Source organism: Onychostoma macrolepis, chromosome 05 (assembly GCF_012432095.1).
Source record: "Onychostoma macrolepis isolate SWU-2019 chromosome 05, ASM1243209v1, whole genome shotgun sequence".
Taxonomy (NCBI): Eukaryota; Metazoa; Chordata; class Actinopteri; order Cypriniformes; family Cyprinidae; genus Onychostoma; species Onychostoma macrolepis.
In genome coordinates, this window is record NC_081159.1 from 28,440,251 (window position 1) to 28,459,168 (window position 18,918).

The following is an 18,918-nucleotide window of genomic DNA, read 5'->3' on the forward strand; positions in this document are numbered from 1 at the left end:
GTTCCTGCTAAGGCGAGCATCACAATTTCTGTTGTTCATATTTGTAAATACATACATGTTTAAAAATTAAGGTTCTTAAAGAGGGTTTCTGCAGCAAAGCCATAGATGAACCAGGGTTCCCCAAAGACCCTTTCTGTGAACTGTTCCTCTAAGAACCTTTTTTTCTTAGTGTGAAGAACATTTTGAACTTTTTCGGATATTAATGTTCTTCAATGAACCATTAATAAGCAAAAACAGTGAATGGCATATTTTAAGATCAAAATGGCTTATTTTTGCCTTGTTCTCAATTAACCAATCAATCCAATTTATTTCTATTTAATTTGTATAACACATTCAAAAACAACAGACATTGATCATAGTGCTGTACATAACCAGCATATTATTTTAACACTACTAATGTAGTGTAATAATATTTTGAACAATACTAATGTTCAATACTAGTATTGTTCAAAATATTATTACACTACATTAGTAGTGTTAAAATATTATGTTGGTTATTTATGTACAGCACTACGATATACACACATATATATATATATATATATGACAAATAGAAATTGGACTGTGTCCTATGGTGTGACATAGCAACAATGTAGAAAAAAAAAATTAAGAAACATTCATTCTTAGTTACAAATAGCATTTTTATTTAACATTTATTTTAATTCAAGTATTTTTTTTATGTACTAATTAACTTTAATAACCTTGGTCTTAGAAACTCTCAAAAGTAGACTATGAGATGACCTTAAGAGTCTCAGTTCTCCTCCAATGATGTCTCAAAGCAATGAAATCAGTAACAAAATAAATGCAGCAATCTAATTTGAATCAAATTTAATCAAAATGCACAGGAAATGCAATGAAACTCTGCTATAATGAACTGTAACAACTGTTCCTATACTCTATAAATACATCTCTGGCTTAAAGCCAACACAGACAAAAACTCTGTGGTCTAAATAGCCTGTTGTGGTTACTATTAAAAAATCCACATATCTGTCCATTCAACTATAGGAGAGATTAACAAATTGGTTGTTTTGTGAGACACATCAGCAGATAGCTGTTCCTGTCACAAAGACCTTCAGATCATTCTTCCCTGTAAAAACAATAGAGTGCTTCATTACATTCAGTCTCATCTCATATCTCCCTCTCCCCTGCAGCTATGGATAAAATTAAAGAGAGGTCTAACTGTCTATAGTATTAGCAGCTTAATCGTCGTGTCCTGCTCCCCGCAGGCGTGCCAATCGTGCACATTTTAGTTTAATTGTAAACCATCTTGGTCCATAACCTGCAGTCAGCACCTCGCTTTGAAGCGTGAAGGGAAATGGAAGTGTGAGATATCCATCCAATGAACTTTACGTAAACGCAGTTAGATGTTACTTGTCTAGCACCAGCATCCATGTGTCAATCCCTCATCTTAATTGTCACAGAAAAAAATTCAGTGTTCACCTCCTAATTTATATATATGCAGTGCCACCTGCTGACTGGATGGAGCTTGCTCTATTTCTGCAGTGTATATACATGCATAGGCTGCAGTAGCAACTGAAAATGTAACCATTTTAGGTCCCACTTTATATTAAATGGTCTTAAGTACTATGTACTTACATTTAAATTAATCATTTGGTACAATGCAATTATTGTGTACATTCATGTTTTTACATTGTACTTATATTTTTTAAAATACCTGAATGTAATTACATCTGTAATTTATTTAGTTACACTATTGGCCCATTCCTTACACCTTAGCCCACCCTTAAACCTACCCATACCACTAAACCTGTCCCTAACCCTAAAAGTGTTTTGCAATACAATATGAACACAAGTACATTGTACTTATTTTTTGGTGCAAGTACATAATAGTTAAGGCCACTTAATATAAAGTGGGACCCATTTTTACACTAGACATGAAATACCTAGATGACCTCTTACATTTGCCAAAATAAGCAATAAATTAAGATCACACTGTGAAAATACTGCATCCCACAACATACTGTTAGCCTACAATTTAATCCATGCTGTTTCAAATACTGTTAATTATTATTGAGCATTCGTGTTTTGTTTTTTTAAGTAATATAAATATCATTTATATTTATTCAAAATAAAATTAGCCTAACTTTATCAGTCTGCATGTAGCAAATGTTTACAGTGTTAAAGCACATGAACTAACATCCTTAATGAAGAAAATGAATAATTAAACATTACACCTCTGTTTATAAAAGCATGTTTTCCCTTAGTGACCCTGTGTAGTGCGGGTCTTGTCTTAAACAAGGTGGTCATAGTCAGTAACTGGTCCAGAATGCATCTACAGCCTCTCTTTATCTGATCAATGAGCCTCTCCAGACTCTCAGACTGTTAATTGATGAAGTAATCCAGTCATTAATCACTGTAGGGGGCTAATGAGAGACGTCTGAGTAAATAATGCTGCTGCCTTGTCGTTGTTGCCATCATCATCAGCTTCCTGTGCGTGTGGACAGAAGAGAGTGCAGCAGAATGCCTGGGAGAAGGAAAAATCAGCAACACATTAAAAGAGAGCAACTGAACTACATTAAAATGCATTATGAATTAACAATCAATGTTTCATTTATCTATATTCATAAATGGAGTCCTGAAACTCAATGAAATCTGGTTAACTGTTTAAAATAAACCTTTTTTTTCTATATTATTTTTAGGGGTTTCACCGCTACTATTGTAATTGTTAGAATGACCAAGGATCAGCAATCTCCACGTAAAACTGATCGAGCAGACTAAACCCGAAGTCGTCGTCGTCGTAGAGACTTGAAACTTGGAGGGAGGGATGGTAGTACTCACACCATTCTACAATGTCACCGAGGCTCGCTCCAGTCGGCCTGATGGGGGTGCTACAGCGATCAAAAGTTTGAAATTGCTCATAACTCCTTAAAGTAAACCATTCATCACAGGCTCAAGTGTCTTATGTCATTGGAATCCCTGGCTCACGTGGGCCAAGGCGCACGCCTCGGATTCAGCTGTAACCCTGGCAACATTTTCAAGTATTTTGGATTTTTTGAAAAACCTACTTTTGCGAACTAGAACTATTCTCTGGAGAGTGAATATCAATAATAATAAAAAAAAAATAATAAAAACTTTCGACTCTCCGTTGTAAAGGGATGCCAAAACGTTCAAAAGGGGCAGGGCTTTTGAACAGAATGAGATATCTTCACCAAACTCAGAACACTTATATAACGAGGGGTGCGAACCAGAAGGCGTAAGTGACATTTCACCAACTTTACAGGAGAGCCAAAACAAAAATTTTACCATACTGTAGTTTGATCTGACTTTGTGTACTGATTTCAATTGTTTATAATACAAATTTGTACACTCATGGATGACAGTACTTTTGACAGTAGAAAGAGCTCATTAAGAGCTTTCATTTGATATAGATATCTCCATTTCACCAAAAATGTCACTTACGCCCTTCTGGGTCTCACCCCTCGATAAGAGCTCAATCTGAGGTCACATAAAAAACATTGTGGAGTTTGGCCACTTAGTGGCGCTATAAGAGGGGAAAAACTAACCATTATGATAATGGACATAACTACTCAACCGTTTGTCCTATCAACATGAAAACTGGTATTTTAAAACTGGTCCAAAATGCCATAAGCGTCTATAAGGACATTTGCGTACCTCAAAAAACATGGCCTCCATTGGCTGATGAACTTTGAGCACCTATTAGACAAGGTTAACAGAGGTCTAGCTGAAGAAAACTCGGTGGGTCTTTTTGACTCACAACACCTAAATGTATGTGATAAATTTGAAAGAAATCGGCTACTGGGGGGCAATATCGTATTCTTCAAGGGTGTACATGATTGAATATTGCACGGTTTTTCACACATACACACAATATTTGCATTATATGATAGACCTCCTCATTCCGAACAACTTTGCCTCTTGAACCACTGCTGTCAATAAAATTGTTTGTTAAATGATGGAGAAGATGTAAAAAAAACCCTACTTTTACGATCTAGTCCTAGGTTATTCACTAAATCTGGAAAAAACAAAAAACACTGCTGTACAATTCTCTGGACTCTCAAGGTCAATAAATATCAAAAAAAAATTCACGAAATCTGTTGAGCACATGCCACAGATGATTCTAAACAAGCAAGCAAAGTTTTAGGGAGCTTGGACCACAGCTGGGGCCTGTTCCATAAAACAAGTTCACCAAATAAGCCAGGCTTGTTTCAGTTAGTCTGACTTATTTTGAACCAAATCAACTGACAATAAGTCAGACTAACTGAAATAAACCTGGCTTATTTGATAAACGTGTTTTATGAAACAGGCCCCTGGTGCCATAACAGTCATAACATTAAAAAAAAAAACATTTCTATGATAAATTGCCTGGATTTGCCAAACTGCTCTTTTAAATCATTAATTTAGGTGGTTACAGGCTTGCTAAATAATATGTAATGTCTTTTTCCTTATGTGCTTAAATGCCTTAAAGCGCTTGAACCCTGGTAATCGCTGCTTACAGCTATTTATTATTATTATTATTAAAAAACGACTTCATATCAGCTACACATTCAATAACACTTGTCTCCTAAAAGTGAATAAAGATATCAGGCATTAATTCAAAAATAAACATTTACAGATTATGTTTTAATTAGTTTTTTATTTCAATTAATTTAAGTCATTCTTTTTTAAAATTAACATTTTAAAATGTAAATTCATCTTTTTTAAATGTAAAAAAAAAAAAAGAATAATAATATTAATAATAATAATAATTTACGTTTATCCTGAGCTGTGGTTAATTTCTAACAAATAAATTGAGGTTACCAGTAATTTGGAACAATATTTACTTATATACACATACCTGTGGCTACAGACACATTGAGTGATTCTACTGCAGGGTGCAGGTTTCTGCGTGGAGGGATGGTGAGCAGGACATCACACATCTGACGCAGTTCTGGAGACAGACCGTCACCCTCTCCACCTGATAGCACACACACACAGACAGACCAGTGTAACGCAAAGAGAACACAACAATTATCAGTCCAAATATGTTTGAACACAAACTTGCTGTTACCCATTAACAGTAGTGTAGGTCTGGACATCTTGAAATCTGAACATGGCATAACTGTGGATTGAGGACTGCATTCCTCTAAGCCAACAGTACCAACTACTTGCCAACCTTCTTCCGCTTTCACCTATAATGTCAAGAAAAAATTGGTTATAGCTATTAAACAATGGAAATCCTGATGTTTGAGTATGAGATATTTCTCAAAAGAACTAGGCAGACAGTCTAAACCTCAATGGTTTTCTTTAACTGCCCTCTACAGGCTACAGATGGGATTTTCCATTCACTATAATTAAAAAAGCTTATTTTAGTTTCATAACTCAATTAAGTTGGAAAAACAACACAGGAAGAATGTTCTATTTTGTCTTACTTTTGACAACATTTCACAGAATTAATATTTTTTTTCTTAATTTCATCTGCATTTCTTTATCCCCCCCCCCACTAGAATATTAGCCATTTATTAGTACTAATTAAGCACATATTAATGCCTTATTCTACATGACCTTGTTCTACATCCCTAATCCTACCCAATACCTAAACTTAACAAGTTCCTTACTATTAATAAGCAGCAAATTAGGAATTTATTGAGGGAAAAGTTGTAGTTAATAAGTGTTCCCTATTCTAGACTGTTACCCAGTTTTTTTTGTTGTTGTTTTTTGGTAAGTAAGATGATCCCCTTGCAAATTACCCCCTTCCTGAAATATAAGCTCAACATTTTAATGTAATATCAAAATATATGTAAGAAAAATAGTGATAGCATAAAAGTTTATCATGTATGCAGTGTCACTGTATGTTGTTGTTTTTTTTTGTTAGTTTTTTTAACAAAACAATTTACAGTTTTGTTATTATTTGTTACCTTGAAACTAAATTTTATGGAACTTCTTTCTGATATTTTTGGCCCAAAATGAAATTTGCTTTTCTTAATAATTGTGCTCATATTTATACCATTTTTGTGTTGCTTTGCAGTAAAAAAACAAAAACAAAACAATTATTATGTATTTATATAATTAGTAATAGTGACACTAGTAATTACTTGATGGAATTCTCTGCAATAACACTTGAACATGTATTCATCAATTTGTTTGGGCTCAGAATTGTTAATTTTGATTAGTTAGCATTGCTAATAAATTATAATCGCCAATCAAATCAATCAATCAATCAATCAATCAATCGCTATGGCCACCTGGACCAATTTGTAAAACCATGAGCTAAACCACATTTGAGTTATTTAACTGCCCTCTACTGGCTACAAATGGAAACTTAGTCTACCTTTACACTGGCACAAAAAAATCTGTTTTTTCCTCGCATGTGACACAGATCGTAAACATAAAAATCTGCACAAGATCCAATTTTTCGCATCCATTCTGAGCCACTTCCATATGAGGTTTTAAATCAGATACATATCTGATATCTGAACATCTGACCTACGTCTAAACATGTAAATCCCTTTGAAATTCCAAATGAGGTGAAGTGGAGGGATCAGCTTCCAGACCTTAATCATATCTTTCAAGATGTCGTAGCCAAACACCTCCATGACCTCCATCACACCAGCACTGGCTTTACTCACTGTGGGCGTCAGAGGACAGCTAACAAAGACAACAAATAAGCAGATGGCAATAGTTAATACAAATTTATATGTAAAACACATTTTAATTTAATCATTAACAAAATACATGACCAAATAAACAATGGGCCTACATTCCATTTAACAATGTTATAAAGAATTAAACACAAATGCCTCTTTTAACTCCACCTGTTATGAATGCTGCTGGCAATTCGATCCACTCCAAGGAAATACGCAGACCGCAAAATAGCACCAAGATTCATCGGATCCTGCACTCCATCCAAAACCAGCCATAATGCCCTGTGATTCTTCACCTCATGAGATCTTATTGGTTTTTTATCAGTGATAAACCCAAGAGGACTTGCCTGCAGACACAACCCCTGGTGCACCTTACCACCACACATCTTATCAAGTGTTTGCTTACTGACTCTCTGTATCTGCACGCCCCGTTCGACAGCCTCCTGACAGACCCTCAAAATCGTGTCTCTCTGCGGCCCTTCACCGTTCTTCACGAAGAGACGACTCGGCTTCCTCCTACTTTGCGTGAGGGCCAGCAAACATGGGGCCACGCCGAACACAATCTCTAATTGTTTACCTTCATTTAACTCGGATTCTTTTTGGATATGCCTCAAAATCCATCCGCTTTCTGACTCCCTGAAATCCTCACACCTCAGTTTCTGAAGCTCTGATGACACTTTTCCCTTCTGTGTTTTTGTTGATCTGGAAATCACATCTCTAGTAGCAGCAGATTTATGCTGCTTAGACACAAATGTCTTTTTGAGTTTGCTAGAGGTAAATCTCTCACCTGACTTTGAAACACTGTCTCTTGGACAAAAAAGTGCTCTTGTGCAACTATAGGCTGCACGTTGTGTGAAAGCTGTAAATATTTCCTTTAGCCCTACCAAGCAGCAACTATATCTATTCCTAGTTCGACTGGAGGCTAGGAATACTTGGATACTTGTTCTCCATGCCTGCATATTTGCTTTTAATAACTTGCTCATATATGCCTTAATAAACTACTTAAACCATGGTTTGCTGGCCTAAACAAAACTAGTTTCACGGTTTTAAAACCGTTTTGAGCACTTGTCAACTGGTCAGATTTGACTGACAAGCAAAATCAGCTGAACTACAGCTGGGAAACAGGAAAAGAGAAGAAAATTTGTTAAAATGTTGCTTTTAACAGAATATTTGTTATTTATTTAAAAACAAAATGAAATTATTAATGAAAAATAGTGTTGAAGCTGCTGCTAACCAAAAGGCTACGGTGCCCTTCAGAATTAAAGCACCAGCAACACTGTATGCTCATTAAACAAAGCAGAACTTTCAATATTAGCCGAGTAAAATGGGATATATAATATAAAAAGTACCGACCTCAAGCATATCTAATCCACTATATTCGTTTTTCAACAAAAAAAAACACAACCACGTGGAACAGCTTTCAGTTCATGAACAGTGGTCAAAGTGAAGCGCAGAGTGTGTTTACTATCACTTTCGCTCCCAGATCAGCAAGAGTAATCTGTCCCGTTTCTGTGTACTGAGTCAAAGAGCAACGCTAGCTGATTTGAGAACAGGGTATTTATATTCGCACCGAGCATGCGCACGATTGACTTCCGGCTGCTTCCGGTAACGTTAGTGTGTTACTATGCAACGAGACGCTCTGATGTGTAGTATAAACTGGTATTGCATTAAGAAGTAAATCAGTTAAAGCTGCTTATCCTTGTTCATGTTTGCTGTGGTTTTTAATAGTCAACCGATGCAAATGATACATTAAAGCTGAAGACTTCTATCTTTTGAGGCCGAGTGTCAGATATGGCTGACGGTTGGTGCACTGACACCGGAGAATCGGTTTACCGTTCCCGGGATGCAGTTAAAAACTTACGAATACGGTAAGTGTCGTCGCCTGAGTGTACTTGACATCCATAATAATAGTTTACACACTATTAAATGCACCAAATGTCTTTACCATGTCTAGTACCATGGTATTCTTAGAAACAACTTGTAGCACAATGCAAGTAGGTATGAATTTCAGTTACATGATATATATTAAAGTATCATAGTATGCCCATCTTACACATAAGTGTACCATCATACTGCCATACTACTTTTTTTGTAAAGGTTTTGTTACCACGATTCCTGAATGATTACAAAGTCCATGTACCACTGCATTTACTGTACATGACACTTCAAGTCACTAAAAATAATACAGTTGCAATATGCCCAAAAACAACATGGTACTATTATTGTTTTATTTCTGTTTTAGAGTGCACATACAGCGTGTGACCTCCACAGCTGCTCTGTCTCAACATCTCCATCAGCAAGTGCTTTCTCAGCAGGAGAGAGGAGTTATAGAGCTGGACACCTTCAGCTCTCAGACACAAGCAGCTTCCAGTATGTGAAGGATGCTGATATAAACCTGTCACCACAGTTCCCTGGCATATGGTGGATATTGGATAATAATTTCTCTTTCTCTTTCTAACAGTCACTGATGCAGAGGAACTGGTGGTTGGTTGGCAAGAGAAGTTCTTCAGTCAGGTAGGGCACTAGTGAGGGCAAAGCTGTGTGTGCTACTAAATTAAGGTGACCAGATTTTAAAAATGGGAACCGGTGACATTTCCTATTTAAGTGGTCAAAATATCATTGAAATCTCAATTGTTATTATTTAAAAATTACTAAAAATAAAAATTGGGACAATAAATTTTTTTTAAAATGGAGACAATACAATGTTTTGGTTTAATTGTTGTGGGTTCCTTGTGCTTTTATTAAAATGAATAATTATGTTAGTTTGATTGTTATTATTTTTGGACTGGTTTTAATACACCAAAAACCACACTATGCAAATAGTTAATAGTAACCATTGTGAATAGCAAGCAGTGCAAAACAATATTATAACTAAATCTGACTTTGCAAAAACACATTATATAAGAACATATGATAAATAAATATTTTAAACATTTTCTAATTGTGCGGTACTTATCTTACTTACTTACTTTCATCACTTTCATTAACTTTTCAAATGGTATTTTATGTTTGTGCATGGAAATGACTCTTACTATTCTTAATTAGGCTTATTGTTTTTTGTTTTGTTTTTTTAGACTCGATTTGAGCACAACGTATGTGTTTTCTGCAAATGTTGCAGGTGTTAATGTTTAACGGGTTTTTTTTGTCTGTTTTGGTCATTAATGATAATAGTGCTCTGTTCTCAACAGGGTTAAGTTCTTCTTGATTTAAGTAATCAGTGTAGTTTGCAAGCCGAATGTGTTGGTGAAAATAATCACTACATGATTGCTCTGATAACCAGCTGGCTATGTTGGTCTGGCTATTTTGCATTGTATCCGTGGGCTGCTTTGAACATGCTGTAAACAAGTAAACTATCTGATGAGTTCTGCTTTGTCATTCATATGCAGTATGAAGTGGACCTTTACCAAACAGAGTCAAATTGTCAAACACCACTGGAGCATCAGTATCACACAGAAATCATGGCAATGGAGAGAACCAAAAGAAGACAAAACCAGCGCATTTTTACCTACACAGACTTTGATCGCTTCTCCAAATGGGAAGAGGTCAGTTGAGTCTACTATTTTCTTTTATAAACCTGACATAAACATACCCAGGTCATATTTCACCACAAAATAAGTAATTTTGTTTTGTATAAAGAAAATCAAGCATAATTTTAGGACCATTAAAGGGATAGTCCACCCAAAAATTTAAATTCTGTCATCATTTGCTCACCCCCATGTCATTCCAAACCTGTAAGCATTTATTTCTTCTGCTGAACACAAAAAAAATTATATTTTGAAGTAGTATATGTGTGTGTGAATTTATAGGTGTATAATATATGTGTGTGTACTGTGTATATTTAGTATGTGTATATATAAATACACATACATGCATGGAAATATTTAAGAAAAATATGTTATGTTTATGAATTAAATATATTTATATATAATATTAATCATATCAATAAAATATATATGTGTAAATGTATGTAAATATTTTCAAAATATATACTGCATGTGTATTTATTTATATATACATAATGAATATACACAGTACACACACACATATTATGTAAACAAAAACTTTTATTTTGGATGCGATTAATCGCGATTTTTGCACAGCACTATTTTGAAGAATGCTAATAACCAAACAGTTTCAGTTCTCAATGACTTGCATTGTATTATTTTTGTCGATATAATGAAAGTCAATTGGAATGGAATAGGTTTTCCCGCCAAAAGAGAATTTGAGAAATTAAGAATTGTTATGAAAATATCACAATACAGAATCTTAATATTTCGAAATTAGGCTTAATTTTCTTTAAGCTAATTAAAATTTCTTATTTATTTATTTATTTAATAAGTGAATTATTTGTTGTTAGATATGACCCAGACATGGACATGGTTTTGGTGAGATTCACCAATGATAGGCTGCATGTGTTTTTACAGTTTTCTGAAATTGTGATTGTATTGACAGCAAGCTCAGAGTCTACTGATCCCAGCTCAGCCTACACCAACCTTTTTAGCAGAACGCATGGCTAACGTTAGACACAGGAGACAAGAGAGACGTCCTGTGTAAGTGTGCCTAGAAGTATATAGTATAGTTGCCTGTAAGGTGGTTCATATTTGTAAAGTTAAGGAGGTTTACCTGTTTTTTTTTTTTGTTTTTTTTTTACACACAATTAAGAGAGTCTAATGTTCCCAAGTCCCGTTTAATCACATGGGAGCCTTCGGAGGAGTTCATAAAGAACAGTCACATCATCAACACACCAGTGCAGACCATGTACATCATGGGAGATCTTGGGCCTTCAGGGAAGTAAGTCTGACGATACTCTTCTGTATCCACTTAAACATATCATACATTTTCTTATCATTTATTTGACCGGAGGTCCATTAATAATGCATTTGAAGGTTTTTTTATTTAAACCAAAAAATTTTTGTAGTTTTATATCACCATTTTCTAATTTCTGTCTTACCCTTAAAATTAAACTGACCTTTTTATGTTGCTGCATCTTTAAGACTTCTAGGAAATAATCTACACAAATGTTACCAACACTGTTATTTCAAAAATACAAAGAAAAATAAGATATTTTTTATTATATGACCCATTTAAAGTAATGTGAAATAACCAGACATATGACTGTGTTTTACAGGTTGGGCCTGAAAGAGAATGAGTATATATTATGCACCATAAAAGCAGACGGTAATGGAGTAATCACAATAAAACCAGACTTTAACAACAATAGAGGAGCCTACAGGCAAGACCTACCACTTCTGTCAATTTCTCTTGTGAATAATATTGGGATGAGTTCATTGTGATTACAGAAGGTGTATTTGACTGTCTTTCACACCAGGCTGGAAACGCACGGGGAGAAGAGGGAGGTGTGGAGGCTGTATCTGGAGAACGTCTCATCACACATTCATGTGGAGGAGAAAGAGAGAGAGCAGCGCATGTACAAAGATGTATGTCCCTTTGTCCTTGCCTAGGATTGGTGCTTTCATTGTTTCACTCAATGTCTGAGCGAGTACCTTCTAAGGCAGCATCCTGACATGGAATCTCATAAGGGATGGATTAGAAACACTTCTAATAACGGTCATTTGTGAACTTGGACCACAAAACCAGTCTTAAGTAGCACAGTTATATTTGTAGAAATGGCAGAAAAATACATTGTATGGGTCTCAATTTTCTCAATGTTTAGATTTTTTTTGCACCCTCAGATTCCAGATTTTCAAATACCGGTAGTTGTATCTCGACCAAATATTGTCCTATCCTAACAACCATACATCAATGGAAAGCATATTTATTCAGCTTTCAGATGATGTATAAATATCAATTTTGAAAAATTGACCCTTATGACTGGTTTTGTGTTCCAGGGTCACATTTATTCATGCTACACAAATAGCGCTCACTTGCTGTTATTTCACAAAATATATCACAAATACTTGATCATTTTTTAATTAAATTTCACTGTTTTCTATTGATACTTTGCAGCACTGAATATAATAATTTAATGTAAAATGTAAAACTATGTCGGCACCAATAGCCTTGCCCTTGTGGGCAGTGCGCCGACATATAGCGCTGTTGCGCCACGGGCGTCCCGAGTTCAGATCATGACTCTGACCTTTTCCGATCCTGCCCCCTTCGCTTCCTGTCAGCTCTGATCTGTCCTATCATACTGAAGACAAAAATTGTGTGCAAAGGATATACATGATATTTTATGTCATGGACAAACAAGGTGTTTTTTAGGCAGAAAAAAAATAAGCTAAAATATGCTCTTTTTTAAACAAACTCTGTTTATCCAGAGCATCTTAAACTGCACAGATAATGTCCCTGGAAGAATATGGAATTTTTTGGCTGGTATCATTCTCATACATTTTTTTTTTTTTTTTTTTTCAGCTGTACACACGTCACAAAGATTACCTCAACAGCCTGGTTGGCCAAGACTTTGAAATGGTAAGAACTGCAATTCTTATCCAGGCTTATGGTGTCATACATATATTCCAAATAAAAAAGGTGACATTTTCATTCTGATTGTCCAAACACTTCCTTTAGCCACCTCTAGGGATACTTCGCCTGATTGTAAATGGAGAGATTGGTGAGTATTAACAGTTATCCTGTATCATTTACTGTGGGCAAAGCAGTATAACATCAGTTCATTAAATGCATGCTTAAATTGCAGTGTTTGCAATATATATATAATTTTTTTTTTTTTTAGCACAAACTGTGTCTCAGAAGTTACTGCTCACATCATATGTCAATTTTTCTTTTCAGTTTCTGCTCAGGGCTATGAGTATGACAATCTTTATGTCCATTTCTTCCTGGATTTACCAAATAGTAAGTCAACCTACTCTCAACCACATACAATGGGAAAAATATTTCAACAGTTAAGTCTCACTTATAAATGTATGCATGGCATTGCATCTGATGACCTGATTTTTAAACTAATGAAATGACATTCAGACATTTAAGCATGAATTAAGTGGCCAGACATTAGTTATTGTATTTTATGTCAGTAATTGATGTTGTTGATGTTGTTCCTTGTTCTTCAGATTGGTCCAGTGTTCCCTTTCACTGTCTGTCTGGTGTGACTCAGACGTGTCGCACGCATAGTGTGGGAAAGGTAAGATGTCATTTTAGTAAACCCCATCAACCGGTTCTGTGTTAAACATGTTCTCTGTTTTATAGGAGGATGTTGCATTCTTCTCCTATCCGTTCAGCTTTGAGACCTTCTTCCATAAGGAAGATGAGTCTGATGGTGAGATCTTTGATTGCCTCAGAATATGTAACTAAAGTATAGAAGAATACATTACACAGACGTCCTGAAGATATGAAAATAAATGATCAGTGAATAAACACAGGTGCTGATCATCTGTGCAGGGTCATTACCTCAGTGGCCAGTGCTGTATTTCAAAGTTCTCTCGTTGGATTTCTGGCAGCGCTACAGAACTGAAGGCTATGGCTTCCTGGTCATTCCCTCAACGCCGGGTAGGACAGTCTTTTGTTCTGAAGTATTGCAAATTATAATGTAGTGACATTCATGTCTGATGTTCTCCCGGATCTGTTTTTTTTAATGGTACATAACCAATTCGCAAAGCATTTATCAAGTAAAATTGTGATGTGGGTGACATATTGGCACCATAAACATCTGACAGGTTTTTTTTTTGTTTAATTTACCTGGTCAAAATCATATATATTTCATATTTAAATCATAGTGGTGTGAAAAAGTGTTGGCCCCCTTCCTGATTTTTATTTTTTTTGCATGTTTGTCACACTTTAATGTTTCAGATCATCACACAAATTTAAATATTAATCAAAGATAACACAAGTAAACACAACATGCAGTTTTTAAATGAAGTTTTTTATTATGAAGGGAAAACAAAATCCAAACCCACATGGCCCTGTGTGAAAAAGTGCTTGCCCCCTAAACCTAATAACTGGTTGTGCCACCCTTAGCAGCAACAACTGCAATCAAGTGTTTGTGATAACTGGCAATGAGTCTTTCACATCGCTGTGGAGGAATTTTGGCCCACTCTTCTTTGCAGAATTGTTTTAATTCAGCCACATTGGAGGGTTTTCGAGCATGAATGGACTGTTTAAGGTCATGCCACAGCATTTCAATTGGATTTAAGTCCAGACTTTGATTTGGCCACTCCAAAACCTTCATTTTGTTTTTCTTGAGACATTCAGAGGTGGACTTGCTGCTGTGTTTGGAATCATTGTCCTGCTGCATAACCCAAGTGCACTTGAGCTTGAGGTCACAAACTGATGGCCAGACATTCTCCTTCAGGATTTTCTGATAGAGTGCAGAATTCATGTTTCCATCAATTATGGCAAGTCTCCCAGGTTCTGAAGCTGCAAAGCAGTCTCAGACCATCACACTACCAGCACCATGTTTGACTGTTGGTATGATGTTCTTTTTATGAAATGCTGTGTTGGTTTTACACCAGATGTAACGGGACACACAGCTTCCAAAAAGTTCAACTTTTGTCGCATCAGTCCACAGAATATTTGCCCAAAAGTCTTGGGGATAATCAAGATATTTTTTGGCAAATGTGAGACGAGCCTTTGTGTTCTTTTTGGTCAGCAATGGCTTTTGCCTTGAAACTCTCCCATGGATGCTGTTTTAGCGCAGTCTCTTTCTTATTGTTGAATCATGAACACTGACCTTAATTGAGGCGAGTGAGGCCTGCAGTTCTTTAGATGTTGTTCTGGGTTCTTTTATGACCTCCTGGATGAGTCGTCTTTGTGCTCTTGGAGTAATTTTGGTAGGCCGGCCACTCCTGGGAAGGTTCACCACTGTTCCAAGTTTTCTCTATTTGTGGATAATGGCTCTGACCATGGTTTGCTGGAGTCCCAAAGCCTTAGAAATGGCTTTATAACCCTTTCCAGACTGATACATGTAAACTATATTGTTTCTCATCTGTTTATGAATTTCTTAAGATCGCGGAATGATGTGTTGCTCTTTAAACATGCTTCACTTTGTCAGACAGGTTCTATTTAAGTGATTTCTTGATTCAACAGGTCTGGCAGTAATCAGGCCTGGGTTTGGCTAGTGAAATTTAACTCTGCTTTCTAAAATAATGTGGTTAATCACAGTTCTTTCATGATTTAATAGTAGGGGGCAAGCACATTTTCACACAGGGCCATGTGGGTTTGGATTTTGTTTTCCCTTCATAATAAAAAACTTCATTTAAAAACTACATGTTGTGTTTACATGTGTTATCTTTGATTAATATTTAAATTTGTTTGATGATCTGAAACACAAGTGTGACAAACATGCCAAAAATTTTAAAATCAGGAAGGGGGCCAACACTTTTTCACACCACTGTATCAACCATAAACATTTCCACAAACATTCATTTCAATTCATATGTAATTTTCTCAACACCAAGTAGGACAAACAATAAAATGATTGTATATCCCAATTTGTAACCAGCAATTTTTAGAGTAAAGTTGTGATAGAGGTGATATACTGTAATCAAAAAAACAAATTTTTGTAAAATGTATCTGGTAAAAGCATATTCATGGTCTAATTTAGAAACATATCACTATTTTGGGGTAAGATTTTATTTTAAAGAAGAAATCAATACTTTTATTAAGCAAGGATGTTAAATTAATCAAAAGAAACAGTAAAGGCATGTTACAAATAATTTCTGGAAGGAATGTTTCTTGGGCACCAAATCAGGATATTTGAATAATTACTGAAGGATTATGAAATCCTGTCCTTCAGTCCTTCAACGCCGTGAAGGACTGAAATCCTGCAGCACCCGCAAGGTCCACCTGCTCAAGAAAACACATGTATAGCCCGTCTGAAGTTTGCCAATGATTCAGAGGAGAACTGGGTGAAAGTGTTGTGGTCAGATGAGACCAAAATCGAGTTCTTTGGCATCAACTCAACTCACCGTGTTTGGAGGAGGAGGAATGCTGCCTATGACCCTAAGAACACCATCCCCACCGTCAAACATAGAGGTGGAAACATTATTCTTTGGGGGGGTTTTTCTACTATGGGTACAGGACAACTGCACCGCATCAAAGGGACGATGGAAGGGGCCACGTACCGTCAGAGCCAGAGCATTGAAAATGGGTCGTGGATGGGTATTCCAGCATGACAATGACCCAAAACACACGGCCAAAGGCAACAAAGGACTGGCTCAAGAAGAAGCACATTAAGGTCCTGGAGTGGTCTAGCCTGTCTCCAGAACTTAATCCCATAGAAAATCTGTGGAGGGAGCTGAAGGTTCGAGTTGTCAAACGTCAGCCTCGAAACCTTAATGACTTGGAGAGGATCTGCAAAGAGGAATGGGACAAAATCCCTCCTGAGATGTGTGCAAACCTGGTGGCCAACTACAAGAAACATCTGACCTCTGTGATTGCCAACAAGGGTTTTGCCACCAAGTACTAAGTCATGTTTTGCGAAGGGGTCAAATACTTATTTCACTCATTAAAATGCAAATCATTTTTATAACTTTTTTGAAATGCGTTTTTCTGGATTTTGTTGTTATTGTCTCTCACTGTTCAAATAAACCTACCATTAAAATTATAGACAGATCATTTCTTTGTCAGTGGGAAAACGTACAAAATCAGCAGGGGATCAAATATTTTTTCCCCCACTGTATAAATACATTTTAAAATGTATTTAAACACATTTTATTATATTTCTGAGCATTTTGGAGTAATGCCATAATGGCTGCTAAAATATATTCAAATAGAAAACTCTTATTTTAAATTGTAGTAATATTTTACAGTATTTTATTTTGATCAAATAAATGCAGCCTGGGTGATCCACTTTATTAATCACAATGATGTACTTTTGTCACATGTCATTCCAATTCAAGATTTTAAACTCAGGACATCGTTTATATAATGAACTGTAGTAAAGTTTGTACAACTAAGTTATATTAGGTATATTTGTATCAGCTTGTTTAATAGTGACTTGCTTTCAGGGTATCACAGGATGACTTGCCACACATGGAGACCCCTCCAGTCCGGCAGGGTGGCTGAACTGAGACGCTTCTTCATCGGCGGAGCACCTGAACTCGAGGACATCAGTTATGTTAGAGTGCCTGGCACTTTCAAGGTGACTTATTATACATTTCCTGCTGTTAAGATTTGCACTAGCATGTCCAGTAATTCAATTTAACAATTTAATGCTTCTATTTTTAGGGAGAGCGGTTGAGTCGCTTTGGCTTTCGCACTCAAACCACTGGAAGTGTGACCTTTACTCTTAATTGTATCCAGCATGCCAGGTTGGCCAACACACCAACATCACTGCATTTTGTGATTGCAGCAGTACTATTTTGCCCCTTTGAGACTGTAAGAGTTTGTTGTATTTTATTCAGGGCTTTTATTGATGCCAACGCCCTGAAGAAAAGAAGGCAGACTGTTCTGGATCAGCTGGGCGGACACAGTCAGCAGGGCTCTGTCTATAATGTTCTGGGTAAGACAAGACTAAATAGCTTCAGGACCTTTATTGCTATTAATTAGAGCCACTTGCCAAGGTAATTGTTCACATTCCCTAGTTGCTATTGACCTCAGTACAGACAAACAATATATCATATTTTACAGGATGTATGTCCTTTCTGATTTGGTGTGCGTTTATGATTTCAGAAGCATTTCAGAGGGCACGCAAGCGCATGCAGGATGCAAGAGAGACTTTACCCAGAGATCTCATCAACACCTCTGCACAATTAAACTCCGAATCTTCTGCATAGGAACATTAGACATGGTGCGTGTGTAATAATTCTGTTCACAGTATTTGTGTTTATATGTGTATAGTATATTTTTGTATTGTTTGAAATGTATTGAATGTTTTCAATTGTGTTTTATGTATTACTTGTATTATGTATGTAACTATTTCTTTTACTTTTCGCAAATGTACTTAATAAAACATGGTTATTGTAAAAACTAAACTGGATTGCTTTGGTAACTTATTGAGAATGAGGAATTTCAAAGAAAATTTAGCCCAAATTCCATCCAAATTCACAGTCCCATAAAAGTGCAGATGGGAGTGGAAAGTTCTGCGGGTGATCTACTGATAATGTGCAAATGAAAGAACACAGACTCATTTCCATAATGACCAGAGCAAATTAGTAACAAGCACAAAATGGGTTAAGACATGCTTGTTTTGGCCATTAAATAATGGTGCAAATACCAATAAATTCACTACCGCGAACCCTAGTAAATCACATTGAATGATTTATTTAAATACTGTCCTCCAAAATATTCCATTTGAAAGGTGCCCATGCCTTTCCATCGCTAATTTTTCACTGTGTCTTTAGTTAATCCTGAAAGTTTTTTTTTAATGCCAAAAGAGGGATTGGCACTGGTTAACTCTGACCCT

At 36.1% G+C, this 18,918-nt stretch overlaps 2 protein-coding genes across 2 annotated transcripts; one reads left to right on the plus strand and one right to left on the minus strand.

Annotated features, from left to right (window-relative positions):
* Window positions 1–674: 674 nt before the first annotated feature.
* Window positions 675–8,130, minus strand: mrm1 (mitochondrial rRNA methyltransferase 1 homolog (S. cerevisiae)). The gene is made up of 6 exons (XM_058776996.1): window positions 7,956–8,130; window positions 6,774–7,716; window positions 6,513–6,606; window positions 5,030–5,150; window positions 4,817–4,936; window positions 675–2,485 (listed from the first exon to the last, which is right to left on the minus strand). Exons 2-6 carry the CDS (start codon window positions 7,583–7,585, stop codon window positions 2,442–2,444), a joined length of 1,191 nt encoding a protein of 396 aa, XP_058632979.1. The 5' UTR covers window positions 7,586–7,716; window positions 7,956–8,130; the 3' UTR covers window positions 675–2,441.
* Window positions 8,131–8,185: 55 nt separating this feature from the next.
* On the plus strand, window positions 8,186–18,487 carry mks1 (MKS transition zone complex subunit 1). The gene is made up of 18 exons (XM_058776995.1): window positions 8,186–8,470; window positions 8,845–8,972; window positions 9,064–9,116; window positions 9,989–10,144; window positions 11,055–11,152; window positions 11,265–11,393; window positions 11,731–11,835; window positions 11,932–12,040; window positions 12,975–13,031; window positions 13,131–13,173; window positions 13,350–13,412; window positions 13,628–13,698; window positions 13,764–13,833; window positions 13,956–14,063; window positions 17,522–17,655; window positions 17,742–17,824; window positions 17,918–18,015; window positions 18,186–18,487. The coding sequence occupies exons 1-18, from the start codon at window positions 8,394–8,396 to the stop codon at window positions 18,287–18,289; spliced, it is 1,686 nt and encodes a 561-aa protein (XP_058632978.1). The 5' UTR covers window positions 8,186–8,393; the 3' UTR covers window positions 18,290–18,487.
* Window positions 18,488–18,918: the final 431 nt, after the last annotated feature.